The sequence below is a fragment of the Leguminivora glycinivorella genome, chromosome 7 (genome assembly GCF_023078275.1).
Source record: "Leguminivora glycinivorella isolate SPB_JAAS2020 chromosome 7, LegGlyc_1.1, whole genome shotgun sequence".
Lineage (NCBI taxonomy): Eukaryota > Metazoa > Arthropoda > Insecta > Lepidoptera > Tortricidae > Leguminivora > Leguminivora glycinivorella.
In genome coordinates, this window is record NC_062977.1 from 10,277,556 (window position 1) to 10,302,612 (window position 25,057).

At 36.4% G+C, this 25,057-nt stretch overlaps 4 protein-coding genes across 5 annotated transcripts; 2 read left to right on the forward strand and 2 right to left on the reverse strand.

Annotated features, from left to right (window-relative positions):
• Nucleotides 1-1,165: 1,165 nt before the first annotated feature.
• Nucleotides 1,166-4,663, forward strand: LOC125228112 (corepressor interacting with RBPJ 1). The gene is made up of 5 exons (XM_048132564.1): nucleotides 1,166-1,442; nucleotides 1,608-1,702; nucleotides 2,379-2,629; nucleotides 3,486-3,744; nucleotides 4,312-4,663. The coding sequence occupies exons 1-5, from the start codon at nucleotides 1,371-1,373 to the stop codon at nucleotides 4,394-4,396; spliced, it is 762 nt and encodes a 253-aa protein (XP_047988521.1). The 5' UTR covers nucleotides 1,166-1,370; the 3' UTR covers nucleotides 4,397-4,663.
• A 5,355-nt stretch (nucleotides 4,664-10,018) lies between these two features.
• On the reverse strand, nucleotides 10,019-12,454 carry LOC125228111 (T-cell immunomodulatory protein). Of its 2 annotated transcripts, XM_048132563.1 has the most exons (3): nucleotides 11,017-12,454; nucleotides 10,459-10,925; nucleotides 10,019-10,352 (listed from the first exon to the last, which is right to left on the reverse strand). In XM_048132563.1, the coding sequence occupies exons 1-2, from the start codon at nucleotides 12,356-12,358 to the stop codon at nucleotides 10,495-10,497; spliced, it is 1,773 nt and encodes a 590-aa protein (XP_047988520.1). In that variant the 5' UTR covers nucleotides 12,359-12,454; the 3' UTR covers nucleotides 10,019-10,352; nucleotides 10,459-10,494. The 2 variants fall into 2 exon arrangements, with proteins under 2 accessions (XP_047988520.1, XP_047988519.1); XM_048132562.1 differs by having other exon boundaries at nucleotides 10,019-10,925.
• Nucleotides 12,455-17,627: 5,173 nt separating this feature from the next.
• LOC125228229 (MOB kinase activator-like 4) lies at nucleotides 17,628-20,034 on the forward strand. The gene is made up of 4 exons (XM_048132720.1): nucleotides 17,628-17,782; nucleotides 17,877-18,040; nucleotides 18,161-18,370; nucleotides 18,709-20,034. Exons 1-4 carry the CDS (start codon nucleotides 17,729-17,731, stop codon nucleotides 18,953-18,955), a joined length of 675 nt encoding a protein of 224 aa, XP_047988677.1. The 5' UTR covers nucleotides 17,628-17,728; the 3' UTR covers nucleotides 18,956-20,034.
• A 486-nt stretch (nucleotides 20,035-20,520) lies between these two features.
• Nucleotides 20,521-21,616, reverse strand: LOC125228230 (ribonuclease P protein subunit p25-like protein). The gene is made up of 4 exons (XM_048132722.1): nucleotides 21,442-21,616; nucleotides 21,179-21,363; nucleotides 20,913-21,032; nucleotides 20,521-20,702 (listed from the first exon to the last, which is right to left on the reverse strand). The coding sequence occupies exons 1-4, from the start codon at nucleotides 21,535-21,537 to the stop codon at nucleotides 20,579-20,581; spliced, it is 525 nt and encodes a 174-aa protein (XP_047988679.1). The 5' UTR covers nucleotides 21,538-21,616; the 3' UTR covers nucleotides 20,521-20,578.
• Between the last annotated feature and the right edge of the window lie 3,441 nt (nucleotides 21,617-25,057).

Consider the following 25,057-nt stretch of genomic DNA (forward strand, 5'->3'; position numbering starts at 1 on the left):
AGTTCAGACGGGATATGTTCTGTAAAAAGTCGTATAAATTAAAATAATTAATTTTGTAAAGCTGAGTTTAGACATGCAAGTTATTGCTGCAAGTTTTGAGACAGAAGTATATGCTAGAAAGAGATGCAGATATTTGCCACTCACTCTTACCTATAGTTGCGTCTCAAAACTTGCAGCAATAACTTGCTGGTCTAAACTCAGCTTAACGAGAACAACACACGGGCGCGCCATCTGTCCCAGCTGTGGTGCTTTACTCAGGCCACACGCTATAACCATACCGAGCGCATCGATCAGCCGCTTAGTTCCAACGCGCGCCAATAGATGGCGCTAAAGCTATATTGCGAAACGGGACAATGACGTCATCTTTTTCGTGCATGCTGCCCGTAGTAACGAGTTATTAGACGTTATCACGTCACAACGTGAAAAAAGTCCCAGAATCGGGCCCCTTTTGCTATACTCTGACCGCCCCTGTCTATACTACTGTAATGTTTGACGTTATCACGTTAAACTACCGTCCGTAAATCGACTTTACAGACAACCAATTTTTTCCTTTTGAAATAGGAACGATATTAATGTCACAAATTTGGCTATGCTCTAATATTTTGGTGTATCTGTTTATTAAAAGCGAAAGTACGAAATATTTTTAAGGCTCCGCGCACACGGGCGACAAAACTGTTTTGTCTCCATCGCTCGGTCTATGGGCTAGTATGAAGGTGCGCACACGAGGCGACGCAACTTTTCATACAAATACGACGGAGACAAAACAGTTTTGTCTCCCGTCTGTGGGGGGCCTAAGAGACCTTTTCATAGGGGTCTATTCTAACGCTCCGCGCACACGGATGCAACAGTTGCACGGCGACATTTTTTGTCTCTGTCGTGCGTCTAAGGCTCCCCACAGACGAGTCTTAATTTTCATAATCTTAAAAAAACTTGTATGCAATCTGACAGTTCAAACTGACACTGACAAGACACTGACAGATTTGAACTGTCAGATTGCATACAAGTTTTTTTTAAGATTATGAATTTTTAAGTCTGTCTGTGGGTAGCCTAAGGAGTGACGACAGAGACAAAAAATTGTCGTCGTGCACCGTGCAACTGTTGCATCCGTGTGCGCGGGCCCTAAATATATCAAGTTGACATTTGTAAAGGAGTGTGTGACTGCTCTTATTGCTGTCATGGTTCTTTCTCAATTTTCTGATTCAGTTTTGTTTTCTTTACTGCGTTGTTGGACTCAATATGTTGTGTTAATTTAGAGTTGAAAAGAAATCAATACTGTATATTCATTTAGCGACAGCGATATCACTAAAATATACAAAACCTGTAGCGCGTGAACGTGTTCTTACTTATATTTGCATATTCAAGCTACAAAAATGGGAAAAGGTTTTAATAATTACATGTGTAAAAAGTTTTTCCATCCCGCTTCGAGGGATAACTTAAAGCGAGTAAGTAATATCAAATTTAATGCTACAATAAATCTAAAATATTTTCTTGAGAATCATAATAGTCCTATTATTACGACACAAAACTAATTAATCAATGTTCTACATTAACCTTGGAAAATGTGAGCTCTTTGTGGTGAATTTCTTTATTAAATCTTTTTTCTCTAGGTATGGATGGCTGAACAAAAAACAGATGCGTACAAGAAAAAACAAGAGGAATTAAAAGTACAATATGAAAGAGAACAGGAACTACATGAAAACAAGTAAGATACAAATTTCTTGTCGATTTTATTAACTCGGCTGGGCTAATTAAGACAAATTACATGAAGGCTCAAAAAGATTTTATACCGTAACAAATGTATGAGCATTAACTGGTTCTGACATACCCTATATCTTATACTTTTAAACAAGCAATTCTTGTATATTTATTTATTTATTTATTTATTTATTTATATATATATTTATTTACACTGACGATCTGGGCTCTAACGATTTCGCAGAAATTTGTTACAAATTTTTGGGGGTGAAAAATCGGTCTAACTTATCCTTAGGTCCCGGAAAACGCGAATTTTCGAGTTTTCATGCGTTTTTCTTCGCGCGCCATCTCGTGTTAGTTGTACTGTTAAGACAGAATTCTTTCGTCGATGTAGTACATTTAAAACACTGGTCAAGGCTAAAACTGAAAAATACACTATTTGAGTTTTTGTGGCGAAATGCGCGCCATCTATATGTGGAGTAGTTGTGTTGTTAAGGCTGAAATTCTTTCGCTCGATGTAGGTACTATTCATTTTTGAACTAGATGGCGACACATGTCAAGGATAGCAAACCTAATTGCCCAGATATGGTTATTCAAGTTAGAGTATGCTTAGCAACCTAATTGAAAATTTGTATACCGTTTGTAGTTTTATTGTATTCAAGAATATGCTTAAAATTTTGCAGGGCTTTGTTGAGCAAAGAAAGTAAAGACAAACTAAGTCTCAACTTTATGTACGAGCCACCCCCAGGTGTCAAGAAGGAGCGTGAAAGAGAAGACAACGAGCCAGAGTACAAGTTTGAGTGGCAGCGGAAGTACAATGCACCTAGGGAAAGTTACTGCAAGGGCGACAATGAAATCAGAGATCAGCCATTTGGCATTTTGGTGAGGAATGTGCGATGTATCAAGTGCCACAAATGGGGTCACATTAATACAGGTGAGGGTAAAGGGCTTCCCCTTCATTTGTTTTATGCTAGCTGTTAAGTTTGATAATTTGGCGTAGTTTCATATTTAAGGAATATGTTATTAAGCCATTTTTTAGCATATGGACAGCAGTGTTTCAGATCAGATTATGTAAACCAATGTTTTTGAGTGCTTACAGTATTTATACTTTGTCAATATTTTATACAAAAAAAAAAGTACCAGTGTTCTACATTGACCCAGTCAATGCCACATTTAATCTGAATGAATTGTTAATCTCGTAAAATGCATTAGCATGTTGAGCACTGGTTCTTTTATCTTATGTAAGTTACACCTCAACTCATAATCAATGCCTTTAGTACCATTTGGTAGCCAAAATTTCGTAACTGGCTACAAAATGGGAATCAAGATTCCCGGTTTGTAGCTGGTTACGTATTGGGCCTGAGTTACTGATCGGAGTTCTACCAAACAGAAGCTAGGACATTGTACATACGGACAGATGGGCAGAGCGAAACTATAAGGGTACCTAGTTGACTATGAAACCAAATTACTCAATGTCAGCATTATTCGAATACATGATTTATTCGAATCTGTAACCAGTTACAATACGGGATATTTTTTTTTCCCGTTTGGAAGCTGGTTACCAACCATGGCTACAAATCAGTAATGATTTAGTCTCGTTTTGTAACCAGATACAACAGGGGATTCTTTTTCCCATTTAGAATGCCGGTCACCAAACGTGGTTACAAATCGGTAATGGGAAAGTCCCAATTTGAAGCCAGTTACGAATTGGGATTTTTCTCCCGTTTCGAAGCTGGTTACCAATTTTTAGTTACGAAACGGTACTAAACCAATCAATGTTATCTTTACAGACAAAGAATGTTCCATGTACTCCCTATCAATGAGTGAGGCCCGTGCACTTCAGGCTTCCACATCCGCCCCTGAAGAGGAGGAGGAAAAGCCTGATGTCCCGACCTTGATGCAACACATGAGAGACTCTGGGCTTGTCATGAAACCTGGAGCACTGCCTCTTGCTGCCACCAGAATCGAGGACAATGAAGGTGGCGCTAATCTAACTGAAATGGACCTGATAAGTCAGTTGACTAAGAAGCAAAAGAAGAAATTGTTGAAGTAAGAATACTTTTTAAAATGTTTTGTAAAAGGGCTTATTTTTAAAAATTTTGTAGACCATGTGATGTGTTATACTTTAAGCTGTATTTAAAACAATATATTAAAAACTATAAAAGTAATAAATCACCAGAAGATTTATAGAAAATTAGAAATGGACAGCTTTTTTATTATCCATACTAATATTATAAATGAGAAAGTGTATGTGCTTGTTTGTTTGTCCGCCTTTCACGGGGCGACGAATTGTCGTGATTTTTTAAGTGGAGATAGTTGAAGGGATGGAGAGTGACATAGGCTACTATTTTTTGTCTCTTTCTAACGAAGCGAGCGAAGCCGCGGGCAAAAGCTAGTATGTTTTATAAAATGACACAGGACTTCAAATAATAGTCACTACCAGTGAGTTCCTGTAATTGGCTTCTACCAGTGAGTTCCTGTAATTGGCTTCCTGTGTCTACTGTGTTTTATATACTTATGTCATAGCTGTTGGATCTCCAAATAAATAAATATAAATAGGCTAATCACACTTTGATCTCACAGCTGTCACTATTTAACTGAATACTGTGCTTTCAGGAAGCTGGAAAAACTTGAGGAGAAAAAACACAAAAAATCTAAGAAGGACAAGAAACACAAAAGGAAGTCAAGGGACAGAGATTGAATTTTTTATTCTTTAGAATATAATTGTGTATATTTTTTAACTTTTAAGATTTCTGGGCCCCTAAATAATTTATAATTCTTTTCAAGCTGGGGGCATTTCATGTCTCTAAATGTTTTTTTTTATTATGTTCATAAAAAGGCCCATAAGGAAGTTAACTGTGTTAAATAAGTATTGCAAGTACATCATTGTAAACATCGCTTGTTTCACTTTGTGTTATAACTTGAATTTAAGCTATTTACTGAATAAAGAAATTTAATATGCACCTAATCCCGTAATTGACTCTGTCTCACCCATGTAACAATCTTTCGCATGCTTGGGAATCAATATAAGTAAAGTAGGATCAGTTAATGGCAAAACACCCACCTCATTTCGTCCCCTTTTTTCCACCCTAGATTCTTGTCAGTTGACGTCTGACGTTCAAGGAGCTAAGGAAAAAGTATCCCTAGCCCTGAGTCTATACTTACCTAAAGTAAAGTATGTGACTCAGGGCTAGCACACGATTGGCGCCAGATTATGTCCTTCTGTCATCAATACAAATAGAAAGAAAAAGACAACTACCACGTACGACCGTAGACGCATCATCTATATCGCGGCGAGATACTGTGTACTTGGGTGGGCTAAAAGACTACTAAAACAAATATTCATGGTACTTATATTTTACTATATTTGCAGTTCTTTTATTAAATTAATAACATAAACAATTATCACAGTATTTTTTATTCTTCACTTTCTTCACTTTTATTTTAACCAAACCATTGTACCCCTATATAAACTGTACCTATCCTCTTATGTTGCTAATACAAAAAAATGTAAGTACGTTGTGTAACAAATCATTAGTCATTACAGTTGACTATAACAAACAAACAAACAAACAAAGCATTTATTGCAAACATATTACAAACATATAACATGTGGGAGTAATATGACCCTGCAAGGGCGCAGCAATCTTACAACTACTTAATAGTAGGTATATAAATAAATTACAAATTAGGTTTTACAAGTTATTAATAATACTTTTAGCTACTTAATTTTGTTATAATAGGTATTAATTAAACATTCTGTCATCAAAAAACTCTTGCAATGTATAAAAGGTTTTGCTTATTAGATATGTGTTAAGAGATTTTTTGAATAATTTAATACTGTCTATTTGTTTTATAGATTGAGGAAGTTTATTAAAGATTTTTATGCACATCATATGTGGTCCGGAGTGACATATTTTTAAAGTAGATGTGGGCAGTGAAAGGTGGTTATTTTGGCGGAGGTTTAATGGTTTGGCATGTCGGTCTTTTGCTAAAAGGAAGAAAGAGCTGTTTAGTTTTACGAAAGTGCAGACTTCAAAGATGTACAAAGAGGTTAGTGTTAATATTTCCAGGTTTTTGAAATGAGGTCGACAGGTGTCTAGAGGCTTTATATTAACTAAAATTCGAACGCACCTTTTTTGTAAAATGAATAAGTTATTGATGTCTGTACTGTTACCCCAAAGAAGTATGCCGTAACGGAGTATGGAATGGGCATAGGCATAATATGCGGAAGTGGCAGTTTTTAAATCAGTTGTCTTTTTCAATTCAGATAAGGCATAGGAGAATCTAGATAATTTGTTGCTTACATTCTGTATGTGGTCTTTCCAATTTACGTTTGTGTCGATTGTTAATCCTAACAAGGGAAATGTATCGGTTGATTCTAGTTTAGAGTCACTGTAAGAGAAGTCTAATTTTAACGGAGATTTTTGGTGCGGTCTGAATTGCATTATTTTTGTTTTGTTGAAATTCAATTTTAGGTTATGGTCGGTTAGCCAAGAATCTATTTCAGTCAGTATATGGGTAAGGTTAGAATTAAGATCATTGTTGTTTGTGCAGGGAAATACTACTGAAACGTCATCTGCAAATAAAATACTGGGTGCACTAATGGAGTAAGGCAAATCATTAATATAAATAAGGAACAGTAGGCAACCTAATACCCCCTACTACCTTGGGGAATGGACTGAGTGACATCTACTTTATTTGAACTCATGCGTGAAATTAGTCCTGTGTGGTTATTATGATGCTCTATTTCTACACATTGTTTTCGATTTGTGAGGTAAGAGACAAACCATTTGTGTACAGTTCCTCTTACTCCAATACCGTACAATTTCTTCAACAGAACATCATAAGATACCCTATCGTAAGCCTTGCTCATATCCAATAATAGTCCTACCGCATATTGTTTATTATTTATTATGTTTAATATTTGATCGATATAGTTATAAACAGCTAAAGTTGTAGAGTGTTTTTTCCTGAACCCGTTTTGATTATTGTTAAATATGGAGTATTTTTCGCAAAATCTGTATAGTCGATTGGACATAGCAGTTTCTAATATTTTGGAAAAAGTAGGTAAAAGAGCTATGGGACGGTAGTTATTGCAGTCAGTTTTTTTGCCTTTTTTATGAATGGGTTTAATAATTGACAGTTTAAGCGGATCGGGAACTACGCCCTCTGAGAAAGATTGATTTATAAGGATGGTTAAGGGCTTGAACAATTCATCAGCACACTTTTTGACAAGGATTGGTGGAAGTTCATCATGCCCGAAGCTACTCTTGTTTTTCATGTTTTGTATAATACTATGAATTTCTATTTCAGTTACTGGTTGTAGATAGAACGAATTGGGAGTGGGGTTGAGAACAGGGCGACCAGCTGCGTTGTGGGCGCATTGTCCGTCACCTGCTCCCACCGATATGAAGAAGTCGTTGAAGTAGTTAGCTATGATGGAGGGATCATCTGTTTCATTGTTGTTGATGCTTAGTTTTATATTTGTTCTGTTCTGTTTAGCAAGTTTATTAGTTCGTTTTTTTTATTATTTGCCACATGGTTTTGGTAATGTTGTTTGAATTATTCATTTTGTTTATATATTCTAGCTTTTTAGATTGTTTTATGTTTTTTAGCAATTTCTCATATTGTTTATAGTGCTCGTGTATAATAGTATTGTTTGTTTTAGAAATAAATATTTTGAGAAGGCGTTTGTGTTTACAGGATATTTTTATACCTGTGGTTAACCAGGATTTTTTATTACTTAGATTTTTTATTTTTATTTGTATTTTAGGGATACATATATCAAGAGCTTTTTGTATAGTTTCTGTAAAGAAGTGAAAGTTTTCATTTATGTTATTTTGGCTGTCGATAATAGTATTCCAATTTATTTTAGATATGTAAGACTTGAATGCACTGATATTTTTGTCTGTAAATTTTCTTCTGTTAATAAGCCAAACTTTACGTTCTGAGATATTGGCGTTAATAGGTATGGTGTATGTTATGCCTTTATGGTCGGAGAAACCGTATTCATGGACCGAAATAATATTGTTGGGGTTATGAAAATTTGTGAAAAGTAAGTCGAAACATGTTGAGCTTGTTTCTGTTATGCGCGTGGGTTCGTTAACTAGTTGCTGAAAGTTATAGCTAATCATGTGGTTAAGTAGTGAAAAAGAGGGTACGGATTTTTCTAAAACGTTCACATTGAAGTCACCGCCTATTACAATATTTTTAGTAGCGTCCTTTATTGATAAAATTTGCAAGAGGTTTTCAAGTTTTTCATAGAATATGTTGGGGTTTCTTTGGCTCTTAGGCCAATATATAACTACAATTAACAAGTTTAAATGTGGGATTTCAGTAGCACAAGTTTCGAATACAAACTCTATAGATAAGTCACTTATGTCTGTACGGTCTATAAAAGGTATATTATTTTTAAGGAAAACACACACACCACCGCCCCCATGGATGCTTCTATTAAACATGGAGGTTACTTGATATTCTTCTAGTTGTAGTAAATCCAGTTTTGATTTAGTAATCCAGGTTTCTGATAAGCAGATGGCTTGTATAAGTTTGTCATCTTCGGTAACTGCTTCTATTAAGTGGCGTTTATTATTCAGACTGCGAATATTTTGGAAAAGCATCTTGAAGTTACTTGTATTTACGAAAGTTATGATTATTAGGACGGGCTCGGAGATTGTGAGAGTGTCTTTGCTGGTCTAATAAGTGGGTTGTATTCTCTTCGGTTGTGTTATTGAGTTCATTAGTCTCATTTTTTCGCGTCCTTTCGACCCTTTCGTTATGGTTGTTCGACAATTCTTGTGACTCTTTTCTTAATGGTGACGTAAGTTTATCCGCATTGAGTTGTTCGTCCTGTGTCTTACCGTCTACTAATAACTTGTTTTGAATTACAGCACAGCGTCCGTTTTTCTGTGCACTAAGACGATGTTCTCTCATTCTTCTTCTTTCTTGTAGGGATTTTTCGTCTAAAAACTCGGATATTGTTAAGCCTGTATTTTTGAAAAAGTGGCCATTTTGGATCAGGTGTTTTGTCATCTTTTTGCTCAACAGTTCGACTACTACTGGTCTTTTTGGTCCTTTTCTGCCTATTCGTTTTAGGTCTTCTATGTAGCCGGCAAGAATGACATTAAAATGTCTTGAAATATGTGGATAACGCGGTCATATAAGTTGTGTTCATTTTCCCAATAGTTCTAGCAATCCAAAAAGAATTACCTTTTTGCTGTTGTCACTGCGGGCTATAGTTGACAAGTGCTCTGTCTGTTTCCATGTGTAGGGGTCTTGAATTTTATCTGGAACTTCTTTAAGTTCTTTTTATAGCTGCTGATTTTGTGCATTCAAATCGCGTATCTGGCTATTCAATCTTTCTATGTCCCTTTTTAGGCTCTTTTGTTCTGTTGAAACTATGTTATTGTTTTGTGTTAAATCTAACTTAATTTGGGATATATCAGCGGTAATTTCCGTCATTATTGTCATTTTTATTTCAGAAACCAGTGCAGCTTTATAGTGATCTAATTTTCTATCAAGAAGCTGCTCAAATTGTTCTAAACATATCATGTTATTTCCCGAAGAAAGGATTGCTTGTTGAGGAGTTCCGCTAAGGTTTAGCGATTCGTCCGGTAAAGTATCACCTAGTACACTTACCGCAGAAGTATTACACGAGTCTTCAAGTTTTGTACTACGCTCGTTCTTCTTTTTACACTCAAGTGCGGCACGGACTGGGGTCTTCAAACATTCGGTACATTTCCAGTTAGATCGGCGCTTTTGATCTGGAGCGTAGAAGGATTTGTATCTTTCAAATGACATATTAATACAGTTTAGGTCATATTCTGCTTGGCAGGTGCAACATCGTAAACGTAGTTTTTTAAGCAGCGGCTTTTTGCAACGTGCACATTTCACTTCGGATCCTGAAGCCATTTTTAAAAGATAAAGCTCCTAAATTATAGAAACGAAGCAAAGTTCAACTGAGGTCAAGTTATTAGGCTACGGCGATTCCCGGAAATGGTGCACAGTTTTAGCCACCAATATTTGCGCGTCTTCACGTCGAGAATGTCTTAAGTGCGGCCGAATTTGAATCCGCTTACGCGTTTCGTTGTTTACTCAAGGGTTTTTTTGAACTTTTTGTGATTTAAAGTTTATAGGCACTTTATATCAGATTCACTTGTATTTATCGTAATCACTGTTTTCATCGGAACATTTTAGTGTAACTTTTAACTCACAAAACTGACTTTAAACTATTTTAAATGAATAATTAAGACGGAGCGTTTGAAACATGTTGTTTACGCGCGGAGGGGCGCGTTCTCTCTACCCTTCTTTTTTTTTATGATGTTGAAGTACACCGTCATCTAGCAAAAACCATGAACTCTCTTCTGTTGCTAACTATACAGGTAACACTCAAATTATTTCAAATATACAGTACAACATACATAAGTATATAAACACTACATACATAAGTATATTAAGTATATATACACTATAAGGAACACATTTGAATACCCATATGTTTTCCTTACTTGAATACTTTGAAAACAAATGAAAGGTTTTCTTTGATAAGCAGTCTGTAAATATGTATGTGTATTACAGTTAATAACAATTCTTTAAAAGGGTATCATTCGCCTATAGTACTCTCATTAGGTGGATTGTGTTTTTTAATAAACTATATAATATTAATCTATTACAAACACTGTGTTCTGTAAAATATTAAATGATGCATTCCTGTAAAAGTTAACAGGTATCCGCAAGTATTTACATAATAAATAATGGAATAATACATTCATAACTAGTATATGGGTATTCCTTGTCTTAAATTTTTGCATAGGTGTTATCATCAATTTCAATGATATCATCACGATCATTTCTTTCTTTCCAATGTAAATATAATACACAACCTATTATAGTTACAATAATAGCAGTCAGAACAAACACACTCTTTAAAATTAGTTTACTTGGAGTTACAAACAACTGAGCTCTCCACTGTGACGGATCATTTGGAGGAGCAGGAATCACCACTATTTGAGAATTGGGTATTATTTGAGTCCAACTTTTGGAAAATCCTGAGAGACCTACATTTAAAGTGTCTACAAAGTTAGGAGTCCTATCAAGCCCAAATATAGAATATGGAAGCTGCAGCGCATTGTATGCAGACTGAGACAACTGAGCACAAGCCCCTGTCCTATAGGTTCCTTCTTGTGACCATGTGTTGTAGCTTATCTTGGGGCCAGGCAAGTTTGTTCCTGAAAAACAAAACATACAGATAATATGAGCTTTATCTTATCTTTAAAGTAATTAGATAATTTATTTTAAGACATTTACTAATGAGCTTACCAAATGTTAATTTTCTATTATACAGAGTACCATTTATGACAGGCACTTTTTTATTAGTCAATCCAGTTACAACAATGACTTTTATGAAATTGGTATCATATTCTAATTCATTTCTATATGCATGCATTGTGTACTTTTGAGTTGTAGAATTTTTCTTTACATAAATTATATCTAGTACACCATCCATATAAAAGTCATAAAATGTAGCCATAACAATATTATTCCCAAAGGTATTAAAGATATCCCATTGAACTTGAAATGTTCGGTAGAATTTACATTCAGCATATGTGCAGGCAACATTGTGAAGAAGGAATGATCTTGTTTCATTACTATTTACTGGACTGAGAGTCATGAGAATATCAGGATACCCATCCATGTTATAGTCTCCACTTCTCATTGTTATTACATCCAAGTACAATTCATTTCGAGGAGGCACAAACCGCCACACTGTCCCTTTGCCATCATTGAAGTCTACGTGAAGATCATGCCACTGGTGATTGTCATAAATCAAGATGGTACTATTGATACACTGTGTGTCGTAGCATACAGGTATAACTAAAAAGAATTCTCCAGATAGTGCTACATCCAGAAACAGTGTTTGACCATAAATTGTTGGGTGTCCAACAAGCAGTTCAATGCTGTTGTTGAATCTGAAGCCATCATTTTCTTTACTCAGCCATAACTCAACATCCAACTTAGTAGTCACTAAGAGGTCGGCCGCATCGTCATCATTGACATCAAGAAAAGAATGTGAGTGAGGCAGTTTTATGGGTTTGAATAAAGTATCTCCCATTGGGATTTCTTTTGGTGTAGTCCTTGTCTTATCAAATACCCAAAAAACTCTTTGGTTCTGAGTGTTAAGCCCAAAAAGGTCTAGGGTCATATCACGGTTGTAGTCCATCACTAGAGGCTGTCCAACTGTTACGGCTTTTACTAAAAGAGCATCTGAACAATTTAGGTTTGCCAAACCACCCCATATAATCCGCACTTCATGAACTTCGGATTTGTTAGTGTTCACAGTCTGTGTGGTCAATAGAATGTCCATATAGGCGTCACCATCGTAATCTCCAGGCACTACACTTGTCACAAAAATGTTGCTGAAATTGCATGAGAATATCGAAGGCCTTAAAAAGGGTTCTTTGTCATGCGCTAGATAAACTTCCACACTAGAACCATTCTTAATAACAAAGGCATCCGTCAGTTCATCTGAGTTGAAATCTCCAAATGCACCTATAATCCCTTCTTTAAATTTGCCAAAAGAGTTCTCAGTCATATCACTTATACACAAACAAGACGTAAACAAAATGCTGAACATAAAACATTTTGACTGTGATAGGATCATTTTAAAAATCGTAATATATATTGTAACACATATGTGATAACTCCACTGCCTGTTTTGTAAATTACGTTTTTATTAAACTTAACTGTGTTGTGTACAATAGTGCCTAGTGGTACAATACATTGTATTACTTCAGCTGTCAGTGTCAGATAATTGTACCTCTATGGTCAGTGTCAATTTTATAAGGCTAGAGACACATGGTATGAATTATATTTCCTCGCTTCATTGTTCGATATAATTATTAAGTTTACATTATTGTAGTTTATTTAATCTACTGGCAACATATTGCACGCTTATTTTAGAGATTTATAAAAAATAAGTATTTCAATTGCCTCTAAACCCCACCCTCAGGTCGGTGTCAACCGGCGGTGGCAACCTCATTATTTTTTCGTGCACGGCAACAGACGCACGCGTCCACTGCACTATCTTTTGATACTAAGTTTATCTTGGTCGTTGGCAATGCCAAAGCGTAAAACGCACTGACCAAGAAAAACAGTGGACTAGTATTTTTATCATCATCTACGGATGATCACACAACGCGTACTTTTAACAAGACGCGAGCCTGGGGGTTGACCGTGAGTCAACACGAAGGCATAACTCATGTAAGACATGGTGATTCTATTACGAACACATGTTGATATGAACATTAGTTACTGAATGTTATCCGCGAGATAACACTAAGTAAGACGCGCATTCGCGCATATGGGTGAAATCTACACCGAGAGAAATTTGCATTGTGAATTCAACAAGTTCGACTTGTTGCGGTTTATCCGTTTGAATCAGCCAAACGTATGTTTAAAACAATATGTGTCAAGTTGTTTTTATAAAATCGACTTGTTGATTCAAATATATTGCCGATTCAAATGACAAGTAGCTTGTTGTCTGAACCAAAGAGCACGTAGGTGCTATTTTAACCAAAAAATTTGTTGAACGAACATGAAACTGGTTGTATTTTCTCTCAGTGTACCCACAATTTTGGTACTATTTTTATTTTAGTTTTTATAAAACTAAATTATGGCTTGTTTTTGTTCTGTTCAGAAAGCACCGTTGCTTTCTCGAACAAGAAGTCACGGAGACCGAAATGGTACATTCCGGACAACCAACTCGATTACCAGGACTCGAATTCTCCATACATCGAGAATGTTCCGGAGATCTTACCTGAAGACGCAACACCCTGCGGGTACGGCGCCAGGCTCAACTCCTGAAAATTCAGCTCCAAAAGTACCTGATTTGGACCCAGACCTGGTTACCGCGTTTAGGTGAGGCTATATACCGACCATACACCCATATTTGGGGAAAAATTCACGGTAACTTAGCCTCCCCCTGGTTATCATTAGTCCGCAAGGGTTTACCAAAGATTTGAAGGATAAGATATTAAAAGAATACCTTATCTCCGAAAATTGTACGTTTTTTTAAGCATTTAGATGCTTCATGCAGAAATTTCTGCGGCCATTACAGCCATGCTGTTTGTGGCAGCTGCCAGTTGGGTGTAGGCATTACAGCCATAAACCGAGCTATTACTGTTCTATTGACGTCTGATGATATATAAGATCACTGCCACCAAGCTGTTAAGCGACAGTTGTCGCATCTTATCAGACTTGCATTATTGCAAAACCCAAGCACGTACAAGGCTTGTCACACCCAGGTTATAAAAACCCTTCTTGACCATAATTCAAGATGCGGGCGATTTACTCTATGGAAGTAAACTCCCGGAAAAAATAAAAGCCTCAAAAGTAATTGAGAAACAATGGCTACAGATAAAAAAGTCTGTATATTCGGGAAAGAGCAACACGGCTCCATCAACTTCGACAACAACGTCGGCGCGCAACCAATACCAGTTTCAGGGAAACGGGTCAGGCCTTCCTCGTTACCAGTCGAAAACGGCGGGGGGAGCCCAGAGAAGGACAGCAGTCAACCAACCCCGAACCCTCCAGCCAGACCAGCAGGCCAGGGCAAGCCCCGTGCCACTCCTCAACAATGAGTCAGTTACCTCACGCTGGTAAAATAAAATATTTTTTATGATTGCTGGTCAAAAATAACATCAAATGAAGTTATTTTAGATTCGCTTAAAAACGGTTGCTCGGTAACTTTTGAACGTCCGGTTTTTCAAGACGTTGTACCCCAAATAAATTGGGCAAGTAGTGAAAAAGCCGTTATGGAGGTACGTCCAAAATTTAATTCAGCTGGATGCAGTTGTCCCTTGCATCCCACAGCATGACCAGTTTATTTCGAGAACGTTTTTGTCACAAAAATGTAATGACACCAAACGTTTTATTCCAAATCTCGAAAAGCTGAACAAATTTATTCCTAGAGAACATTTCAAAATGGAAAACCACAGACCAACTGTTAAGCTTATACTTACTAACAGGTAGCTTCATGGCTACAGTTGATTTGAAGGAAGCTTACCCACTGATTCTTATTGCGAGACAGTGCCGCAAATATCTGAGCGTCCATTTTGAAGATGAAAACCCTAGTTTATTAACTTAAATGAATTTACGGCTTTGTCTTATGGTCTTTTTTAGCGCGGTATTTTATGTGTCGGGTACTCTTATGTAGAGTGTTTACGAAACGTAAACGTTAACCTACTAGAATGCTTGTGCTTTGTCATAAACTATACTAATAGGACATTAAAACCGCGACAGGTTTGTCGAGACTTAGGTTTTATGTTCAACTCAGTCGTTTTTTTTACCTACGGGAAAAAGGAGAGAAAAATCGACGTGATGGTTAGAAAATCTCTGTCACTACACTCTTGTTCCGTTAGAGAATTATCTCAACTGATCGGAGTACTTATTGACGCATGCCCTGCAGCTAAATTTGGGTGGCTATATACTAAAATTCTAGAACGCCAAAAATTTCTAGCCTTGCAACGCGACCCAAACTATAGTAAGAAAATTAAATTACCGAAACTAATATTAAATGATCCGAACTGGGGGATGAATATTATATTCTCTTGCACACGGAGCGTCGAGATCCGAGGAAAAAGCTTTCCACATAAACCAATTGGAAATGTTAGCAGTATGTTTACCTCTTAATATTTCTTTAATGACCGTCGTTGTGACTGTTTTATATTAATTCGTATAGACAATACGAAAGCTATAACTGATATAAGCGATGAAAATCGCATGAGCAACGTTCAATTTCGAAATTTGACCGACCCTTTCAGACGGATTTGGCAGTGGTGCGAAGAAGCTAAACCTTTGGTTTTTTTGCATCGTATATAAATATTAAATATACGAAAAACAATATAGAAGTAGACCGGGTATCACGAAATGTGAATCTCGATACTGAATGGGAACTATCTCATGAAGCGTTTATACTGCTACGCATAATGTATACTGCTGGTGAGCCTGATATTGATCTTTTCTCTTCTCGCTCCAATGCCAAATGTACACTTACTTATCATGGTGGAAAGACCCAGATGCATCAGCTGTAGATGCTTTTACACTAGACTTTTACAGTTTTCCTCCATTGCCGATCATTTTAAAATCTTTAAAAAAAGATAATTTATGACAAAGTAACAGGAAGTTTAGCTTCCCCGTCTGGCAATCCCAAGCGTAGTTTCCTTTGTTAATGTCACTAGTAAAATCCGATATTATTTACATGAGCCCCGAAGAACATAAGGTCTGTTCTGATCACAGCACCAGGAATCCGTTCCACAAGCGCCTCCTGGGTGCAGCGGTGCTCTCCGGTAAAGGTTATCTGAGGAAACTTCATGTGATCGCATCTATTTCTAAAAATACCATTCAGCAATATAACGTTTCGTTTAAACGTGGTTTAAACTATGGTGGACATTTTGATCACAACTCGATCAAAACCTTTTTAGTAGTTCGATTAAGTTGATTCTAAGATTTTTAACGGACCAGTTTAACGCAGGATCGTCATATTATGGATCCATAAACAATCATAAGGTCAGCATTATCCCTGTTTCTCAGGACAAAAAAAAAAAAAAAAAAAAAAGAACATGTTAAACGTTTGTTAAAACGCACATTTAAAATGAGACCTATTTTTCCAAAATATAATTACTCTTGGGATCCAAGAATAGTATTGGATTACATTGATGAATGGTATCCAAATACGACTATAGAGCAGATTACCTAGGTACTAAAAAGCTTGTCGTATTATTGGCATTATGCACTGCCCATCGCGTGCCAACATTCTTACTGATTAAATGAGTGAATATACACTACCCAAATGGGGTAAAAATTATCGTGTCAGATATAACCATCTGCCCCGACATACTTATACTGTTCCTTTCGTACCTTAAAGAAACGTGTCACGCGACTTCGGTCCTTCGCGAGTATCTTACTCTAACAAGCGATAAAAGGGCCTCCGAACTCAGAACACCTCTTATTAACTGCGAAGCGCCCTCACAGGGACGCGATGGCACAGTCAATAAGCAGGTGGATAAAACAAGTACTAGCGGAGATCGGGATGGACGTGGCAACATTTAGTGCACACAGGCACTAGCCATGCTACCACGTCTACTGCCGTTTCGGCAGGGGTCAATGTTTGACATTATCAAAAAAACTGCGGGTTGGACCTCAACCTCGCAAATATTTCCTAAATTCTGCCATCGTCAAATAGTTGACCTATTTGCAAGATCAGTTTGCTATAATTAATTATGAACTGTGTTACTGAATAAGACTGATCTTGTGTATAAATTACATAACTATGTAATTGCTAGTTGTTTAGTAATAATTATGCAACAAAATTGAATGATAAATATTTAATTTTGTTTTCACAATTGCCATACGCAAAACTTTGTCTCTAAACAACTACAATAATGTAAACTTAATAATTATATCGAACAATGAAGCGAGGAAATATAATATATGATCAAACGAGCTTCGCAAGCGAAGTTCGATCGATATTATATGACTCGCTTCATTGGAAGATATAATTACCCTCCCTCCCGATACACCCAGATTCCAAAGTTTTGCTTGGAATAATCTCTGAAAATAATGAGGTTGCCACCGCCGGTTGACACCGACCTGAGGGTGGGGTTTAGAGGCAATTGAAATACTTATTTTTTATAAATCTCTAAAATAAGCGTGCAATATGTTGCCAGTAGATTAAATAAACTACAATAATGTAAACTTAATAATTATATCTTCCAATGAAGCGAGTCATATAATATCGATCGAACTTCGCTTGCGAAGCTCGTTTGATCATATAATAAACTGTGCTCGTGAAGGATTGATTTGAAAATAGCCACCCTACTATAGACAATATATATTTTTTAAGAAAAAACAAAAAACATCTCGCTAGTTCTTTGCTCTCTCTCTTTTTTTTTTTGAGACCGACTCCGTCAAGCTTTGCGATATATTGTTACTGTTTTATCCGCCGCTTTACTATCGAATTTTACTTAAAACCATGGCAGATGGTGTGCAAATATTAAGGCGCAATCGACCTGGATCTAAAGCAAAAGTAAGATCACTTATTATTCATTGATGATGACGATACGAGTATACTATTCGTATCGTATACACTTTTACATTTTACAGTAACATTTTTCTTATAGGACTTTTGTCGTTGGCCTGATGAACCCTTCGAAGAGATGGACAGCACTTTAGCCGTACAACAATTCATACAACAAACCATTAGACGAGATCCGGCCAATCTTGAAGCTATATTGAAAATGCCTGAGGCTCAAGACGAAGGTGTTTGGAAGTATGAACACTTAAGGTGGGAATAAATTTGGTACTCATGACAAATTGTAAATAAACAAAGTCGTCCTCAACTTTAATAGAAAGTTATGGTCAAGAATAATATCATACTTTAAAATTAAACTTGTATAATTTTCAGGCAATTCTGTATGGAGCTAAATGGTCTAGCAGTGCGTTTGCAAAGTGAGTGTAAACCAGAAACGTGCACACAAATGACTGCCACAGAACAGTGGATATTCCTATGTGCTGCTCACAAGACACCTAAGGAGTGCCCTGCTATTGATTACACTAGACACACCCTGGATGGTGCTGCATGCTTGTTAAACAGCAACAAGTATTTTCCCAGCAGGTAAAATTTTCAAGTAATGAATGAGAGGTCCTTAGTAAGCAATAAGAGTATTGAAAGCAACCTATAACTTTAGGACTAGACAAAACAGTTAATTAGCAATATGGGGGGTGTGGCAAGACATATAGATTCATATTCACTGTTTGCATTAAGTACATGTAGATGCTTATACAGTTACTAATTGGCATGTTTATTTATTTATTTTACCTCTAGTGCCAAAGACTAGTAGCATTTTTTGTATTGGTATCTCTACTTTTGAATAATGTAATGTTTCTTAAGTCAGAAAATGTTAACACAGTACCCATTCCCCAGTTATAAAAAACAATATTTTTCATTTACAGGGTGAGCATCAAAGAGTCATCGGTGGCGAAATTGGGTTCAGTATGTCGTAGAGTATACCGAATTTTTTCACATGCATATTTCCATCATCGGTCAATTTTTGATGCTTTTGAGAAGGAAACTCATTTATGTGAAAGGTTCACATATTTCGTCACAAAGTATTCAATTATTTCCAAAGAAATATTGATTTTGCCAAAACTTGAAGGCGAGGTACCTCTCCCACAAACTGCAGGAGAATCGGAAGCCTGAGATTCAAAGAAATAATTCACTTGTATGGTGAATTATTTGTTCTGTGGTGATCAGTAAACTGAAAGTTTAGCAATTTTGCTATTTATGTAGAGGAAAAGAAGCATCTTGACATTTAAAACTATCATTAATGTATTGATATGTTATTGTTTTATGTACTTTGCTAAATATTCTCTTTATAAATAATTAATATAGCTTGCATACCATTGTTTGGTTTACAAAAAATTATAGACCATTGTGAGATGCCACATTTTTTACATTAATAATTCTGTCCATGTGGTTAATGTATACATTCGATAATTAATAAGCTAACTTTGAATAATGAGATATAAAATATAAATCACATTGTATCCAAATAAAGTAGAATCTCTTATTCTTTGTAAGTATTATGTCATAAAATGTAAATAGCTGCTATAGATGTGAGAATGGTTTAAACTGTTCACTTTAAAACACTCCTGTGTCCAGTATCTTGGATTGTCTACTTTGTATAATCATACAGGTTTCTGTAATAGCAACTAGTGTCTTGTAACATTTTAACCCTTTGACATTCCGTTGTAGTCTTTAGATTTGGAATCATAATTCTTATTCCAGACATGTGTTTTGTCATAAGCGTGATGGCAAGTCTCCACTATAGACTAGGGCTATTACCCAGCCTGGTAATCTTTAGACTTCATGAAGAAGCAATCTGACATACTGAATAAAATACAAAAATGTATTAGCACATTAGTTGTAGTTTTAAGTTGTATAGTATAATACAATTTTACTTTTTAAAACAGGATCAAAGTTGCTCCTACAATATTCCTGGGAACATATACTAAACATGATTCATGTCAACATTAGTATGCTGAGACCAACCCTGACATATGTGATCACTTTTGAAATCTGCAGTACACACATACATTTTAATACTAAGGAAATTCATGTAAATCCAACAAGTAAACTCTTAGAATAAAAAGTGTTAAACTGAGATAGATATACATAGGATATTTCTTATCAGTAACTTATTTATATTAAAATTGTTTTAAAATTTCCTTGTAACCAATTTTAAATCGTAAACTGTAATAAAATTGTCGTATCCTGTAGGTTGTTTTATTGTTTTCATAATCCAAATGATAACCCTGGTGCTAGTGACCTAATATAAATATAGTTAGGTTCTCTGTTTGTAGTTGTTATTTTTGATGCAATGCACATAGTGTCTAGCACATGCTGGCACTGAATGTGTATAAATCTGTTTGGTCCTTTTGTTTCCAAAACTTGTTATATTTTCATGGCAATAAGACAAATGTTTGAAACAACCACAAAATTAAAATTTTGAAAAACCCCCGACCACGACATAGTGGACAGATTTTTATGAAACATGGCTAAGAACACTCCCGACTAACTCAGCTTTCAAACAAAAAAACCAAATCGAAATCGGTTCATCCGTTCGGGAGCTACGATGCCACAGGCAGACAGACACGTCAAACTTATAACACCCCGTCGTTTTTACATTGGGGGTTAAAAATGAGTTTTCTATTATATAATGTAACATGATCATTACATGACTACATTTAAAATAAAATAATGAATTTATCAGGCAAACATGAATTTATTACTCAAAACTTTAAATGATATAGTTAATAGAGGTTAGCTTGTATTTGTTTGGTTTTTCTTATGTTTGAAAGGTTTTTTTGATTTGTAGGACTGGTGCTTCTTTTGGCTACTAGCTGGATCTTTTTGCCAGAATTTCTTCCCTTGTAATGACTGGTATCTGTTAATGATAAAAATAATACATTTTATACTTCAGAAATGTATAACTCTAATAATAAAATGCTAATGATAATCTAGACTATTGCTTAGCTCAATATAGGTATAATTAGAAGCATTGTCAACTATTATTACTAATTGTATGCAACTAAATGGTACTTTTCTGACATATAAGTTAAATCCAAATTCTAATTAAATTAAAAATGATACAAACCCAATTTCACTACTGTCTGGGACCATTTCAACAGAAAGTAAAATATGGATAACCGGTATTTGTCGTTTAACCACTATTGTTTCCAATCCATCCACTTTAGGTTCCCAAAACTCTTCAACACTGTAAAATAAGAAATAGGATTATAAATACCCTGTTCTGTGGCTCAAATAACTTACATTTTTCTATAGTATAAAAACAACAACTTTTTTTATTTAATAATGAAAATTTCCTTAAGCTTAGTAAATATTGAGTATAATAAATCGTACTTTTTGTAAGCGAGTTTGGTAACTTGGTGTTCGATTGAAAACTGTCGCTTTAGGATTTCTGCACATGATATAGCCTTGGGTATGCCGACTCCGGTCCCAGTCCACACCACGGTTGTTGCAGCTTTATCCTCTAAAATACCAGATGCGTGGGATAATAGATTTGCCATCTTACTTCCACCTTTTACCTAAAATCAATCAAACAGTAGGAGTATGAATTTTATTAAGAAACATCGCTTGTGTTCTAACCTATAAATACAACTTACTTGCATCCACAAAAAGTTGTCCGGTAAATCTTTTATCGGTATTTTATCTCGTTGAAGTTCTTCTTCAACATTTTTTCCCTTAAAATAATTTTCCATTCTGACTCAATTATTAGTAAACTAAGATAAATTAGATAAAATCCGCCACCCGTTCAATGTTTACAATTTTAAGTTGTCAAATTTGACAGTGCGATGACATAGTTAAAATGTTGCTAGATGATAAATGTGCTTCAAAACGGGGTGAAAAGATACAATTTTCTATAATCACAGAATATATAATAGTACAAGTACAGAAGGCTCACTTCTTTGATGTTCACAAAACGCCGCCATTCTAAATTCTTACCTACATTAACAAACGGACCGCACGCGTGCAGTGCAGACGACATTGAATTCTATTGCGCCGCGCGAAGGTTGTCGCCAGTGAATGGGCCGCGAACTCGCGGCCGCCGGCATGTACTTGTAGCGCGGTGAAAGGATCGCGGAGTGAGCCGCCCCTGCTATAATACAGAAGATATTTTGTTGATTTCTTTAATTTTCTGTACTTAATTTTAATCCTGTTAGATTTTTTTTTTATATTAAAGGAAAAAATGGAAAAATTTACGCTTCCGGCGGGACTTGAACCCGCATCATTTGCAATCCGTGCAAGGCTCTTAACCAATTGAGCTACGGAAGCCACGCCGGACATCGCAAATCTTTCCATGCCTTTCCTTATGTAGAATCGTTAGCCGACGTTTCTGCTTGTTAAAAATAAATTTAGTATGGGTTAGCACATTGTTACTGGTGAATTCTCAATATAACTCAGCAATTCCCGAAAAGTTTGTACATTTGGATCACGTCTCTGATTTTGATAAAAATTGGTAGGATGATAGAGTCCATGATGCTGAACATGATCCACTAGGTTTCCCAAAATGTCCCAAGCAGTTTGTACGAAAATGTATAGAAATCTGGTAACAAAAAAGGAAGGTTTCATACAAACTACCTGGGACATTTTGGGAAACCTAGTGGATCTTGCTCAGAATCATGGACTCTATCAGCCTACCAATTTTTATCAAAATCGGAGACGTGATCCAAATGTACAAACTTTTCGGGAATTACTCAACTTGAGACTCCAGTGCCGTTACAAGATGTAATAGTCTGTCGGTAGATGGCGCTAGACGTCACCCCAAGACGTGTGTACATAAGGAAAGGCATGGAAAGATTTGCGATGTCCGGCGTGGCTTCCGTAGCTCAATTGGTTAAGAGCCTTGCACGGATTGCAAATGATGCGGGTTCAAGTCCCGCCGGAAGCGTAAATTTTTCCATTTTTTCCTTTAATATAAAAATGTTTAGAATCGTTAGCAGACGTTTCTGCTTGTTAAAAATAAATTTAGTATGGGTTAGCACATTGTTACTGGTGAATTCTCAATATAACTTGAGACTCCAGTGCCGTTACAAGATGTAATAGTCTGTCGGTAGATGGCGCTAGACGTCACCCCAAGACGTGTGTACATAAGGAAAGGCATGGAAAGATTTGCGATGTCCGGCGTGGCTTCCGTTTCTTAATTGGTTAAGAGCCTTGCACGGATTGCAAATGATGCGGGTTCAAGTCCCGCCGGAAGCGTAATTTTTTTTTCCATTTTTTCCTTTAATATAAAAATGTTTAGAATCGTTAGCAGACGTTTCTGCTTGTTAAAAATAAACCTGTTAGAATTATTGAGAAAACTTTCAATTACGACGAATCATAAAAAAAGCGGTCAACAAACACGTCACATGATGGGGTGAGGAATAAGAATTGATGGGGTGAGGAATCAGAATTGAGGTACCCCTCTAAAATAACGATTGGAGATGAACAGAAATATTTGTCAATAGAATTTATAGACGGTCAAACAAGTTTGTCACTAGAAAAAGACGTGAAATTCAAATTTCTATGGAAGGAATAAGTATACAAATACAATACCTTTGTGTGAACACCTAACATTATTTTTAAATGCCGCTTTTTCTAGTGGTGGAAATCTTTTGACAGATTATTTGGCGCTTTAGTGTGGCCGGATATTTAGAATTCTACCAATACTAGAGTCTGCTCGTAAAGAGAAGAGTCGTGGAATGTATACATTTCACGATTCATCTCTTTCCAAACAGACTCTACCTACAACTAGGGAACAAATCAAATTATTTTATTGAATATTTTTTGATTTGTTCTTTTTCAAGTAGTCACACTACTATATATACCTAAATTATAAATTGAAATAGATACCATACACGAAAGAAAAAACGGCAAGGCCCACTGGTGGCCACAGGCGTTGGCGGGCGTGTGGTCTAGTGGTAAAGACGTTAGCCGCGTAAGCTGAAGACCCGGGTTCCCGGCTCGGTCACCAGTGGGCCTTGCCGTTTTTTCTTTCGTGTATGGTATCTATTTCAATTTATAAGACTCTACCTACTTTTGCAAATTGGCAAAATTAATTATACTGTTGTAAGCAGTTGTAAGTAAGTGTAGCTAAATAATATTTAACTACTTATGGTTGAGTTGAGGAAATTACCTCCTACAAAAAAAATAATTGTAAGTTTAGTTAGAGTTAGGAGTTTAATGTTAAATTTTACTCTAGTTGGAATCCGATAGGCTCCAAGTAACTATAGGTTTTCCTCTTCCCCTCGGACCGCCACACGGTGTTCACGTGCCCACTACGCGTACAAGTATTTATTTCGGAAATTAATAAAATTTAATTCGTAATTAAATCAATAGTCACACTAGGAGCGCATAAATCAGTGAGTAGTCGATACGTGCGAAGAGTTTGCTACGCTCAATAGCTGCTGCCCTGGTACACGCACACACGCAAGGCAAGTAAACGACGCTGTGAAGCCGCACACATACAACAAGCCCCGCCCCGCACGTACGCTACGCACTATCCGTGCGTGCCCCGCCTACTCCATTCATAACTCGCACGCCCGGGCGTACAGTTAGCCTCTTTTGTACTCATACATTCCTAGTACGCGCTGACGAATATGTCGGGATCGGGAAGCGATGCTTCGTACTCGGACGTAGAAAACAAGAAGACACCGCCAAACTTCGCCGAACAGCGAAGAAAGAAAAGATCAAGAGATAGTCCTGGCACGGAAATGGACCAATTTAGACAAGAAATGAGACAGATGATAACAGATCTCAAGGTATCTCAAGAAAAAGAGCTCAAAAAAATCAACCCCACCCTGCTCGATATAAAAGCTTCTAATGCAAAAATCGAAACTTCTATTAGCTTTCTGACCAAGCAAAATGAAGAGTTAAAAATGAAAATTGAGAACCTGGAGAAGGACCGGCGGGCGGACAAGGAGTATATTAACCTCCTCGAGGAGAAAATTGAAGACATGTCCCGAGAAGCCTGTAAAAAGAACCTAGAAATTAAAAATGCCCCTAAAACAGAAAAAGAAACACGAGAAGACTTGATTGGTATGGTGACTACACTTTCCCAGAATATAGGCTATACGATAGCGCCTACTGATATCGCCGACATATATAGAGTTCGAAGCCGTCAAAGTGACAAACCGAATTCGCCCATCATAGTCGAAATGGTCTCAGCCATTAAAAAAACTGACTTTTTGTCAAAGTGTAAAGACCACAACGTTTTCAATAAAACGAATAAGCTATGTG

Coding starts and splice junctions, on each gene's coding strand:
- LOC125228111 (XM_048132563.1), bottom strand. CDS start 12,358: ATGATCCTATCACAGTCAAAATGTTTTATGTTCAGCATTTTGTTTACG. Junction 10,926..11,016: donor TAATAGAAAATTAACATTTG/GTAAGCTCATTA, acceptor TTTGTTTTTCAG/GAACAAACTTGCCTGGCCCC.
- LOC125228112 (XM_048132564.1), top strand. CDS start 1,371: ATGGGAAAAGGTTTTAATAATTACATGTGTAAAAAGTTTTTCCATCCC. Junction 2,630..3,485: donor ATGGGGTCACATTAATACAG/GTGAGGGTAAAG, acceptor TTATCTTTACAG/ACAAAGAATGTTCCATGTAC. Junction 3,745..4,311: donor CAAAAGAAGAAATTGTTGAA/GTAAGAATACTT, acceptor CTGTGCTTTCAG/GAAGCTGGAAAAACTTGAGG.
- LOC125228229 (XM_048132720.1), top strand. CDS start 17,729: ATGGCAGATGGTGTGCAAATATTAAGGCGCAATCGACCTGGATCTAAA. Junction 17,783..17,876: donor GACCTGGATCTAAAGCAAAA/GTAAGATCACTT, acceptor TTTTTCTTATAG/GACTTTTGTCGTTGGCCTGA. Junction 18,041..18,160: donor TGGAAGTATGAACACTTAAG/GTGGGAATAAAT, acceptor TATAATTTTCAG/GCAATTCTGTATGGAGCTAA.
- LOC125228230 (XM_048132722.1), bottom strand. CDS start 21,537: ATGGAAAATTATTTTAAGGGAAAAAATGTTGAAGAAGAACTTCAACGA. Junction 21,364..21,441: donor ACAACTTTTTGTGGATGCAA/GTAAGTTGTATT, acceptor GATTGATTTTAG/GTAAAAGGTGGAAGTAAGAT. Junction 21,033..21,178: donor ACCAAACTCGCTTACAAAAA/GTACGATTTATT, acceptor CTTATTTTACAG/TGTTGAAGAGTTTTGGGAAC.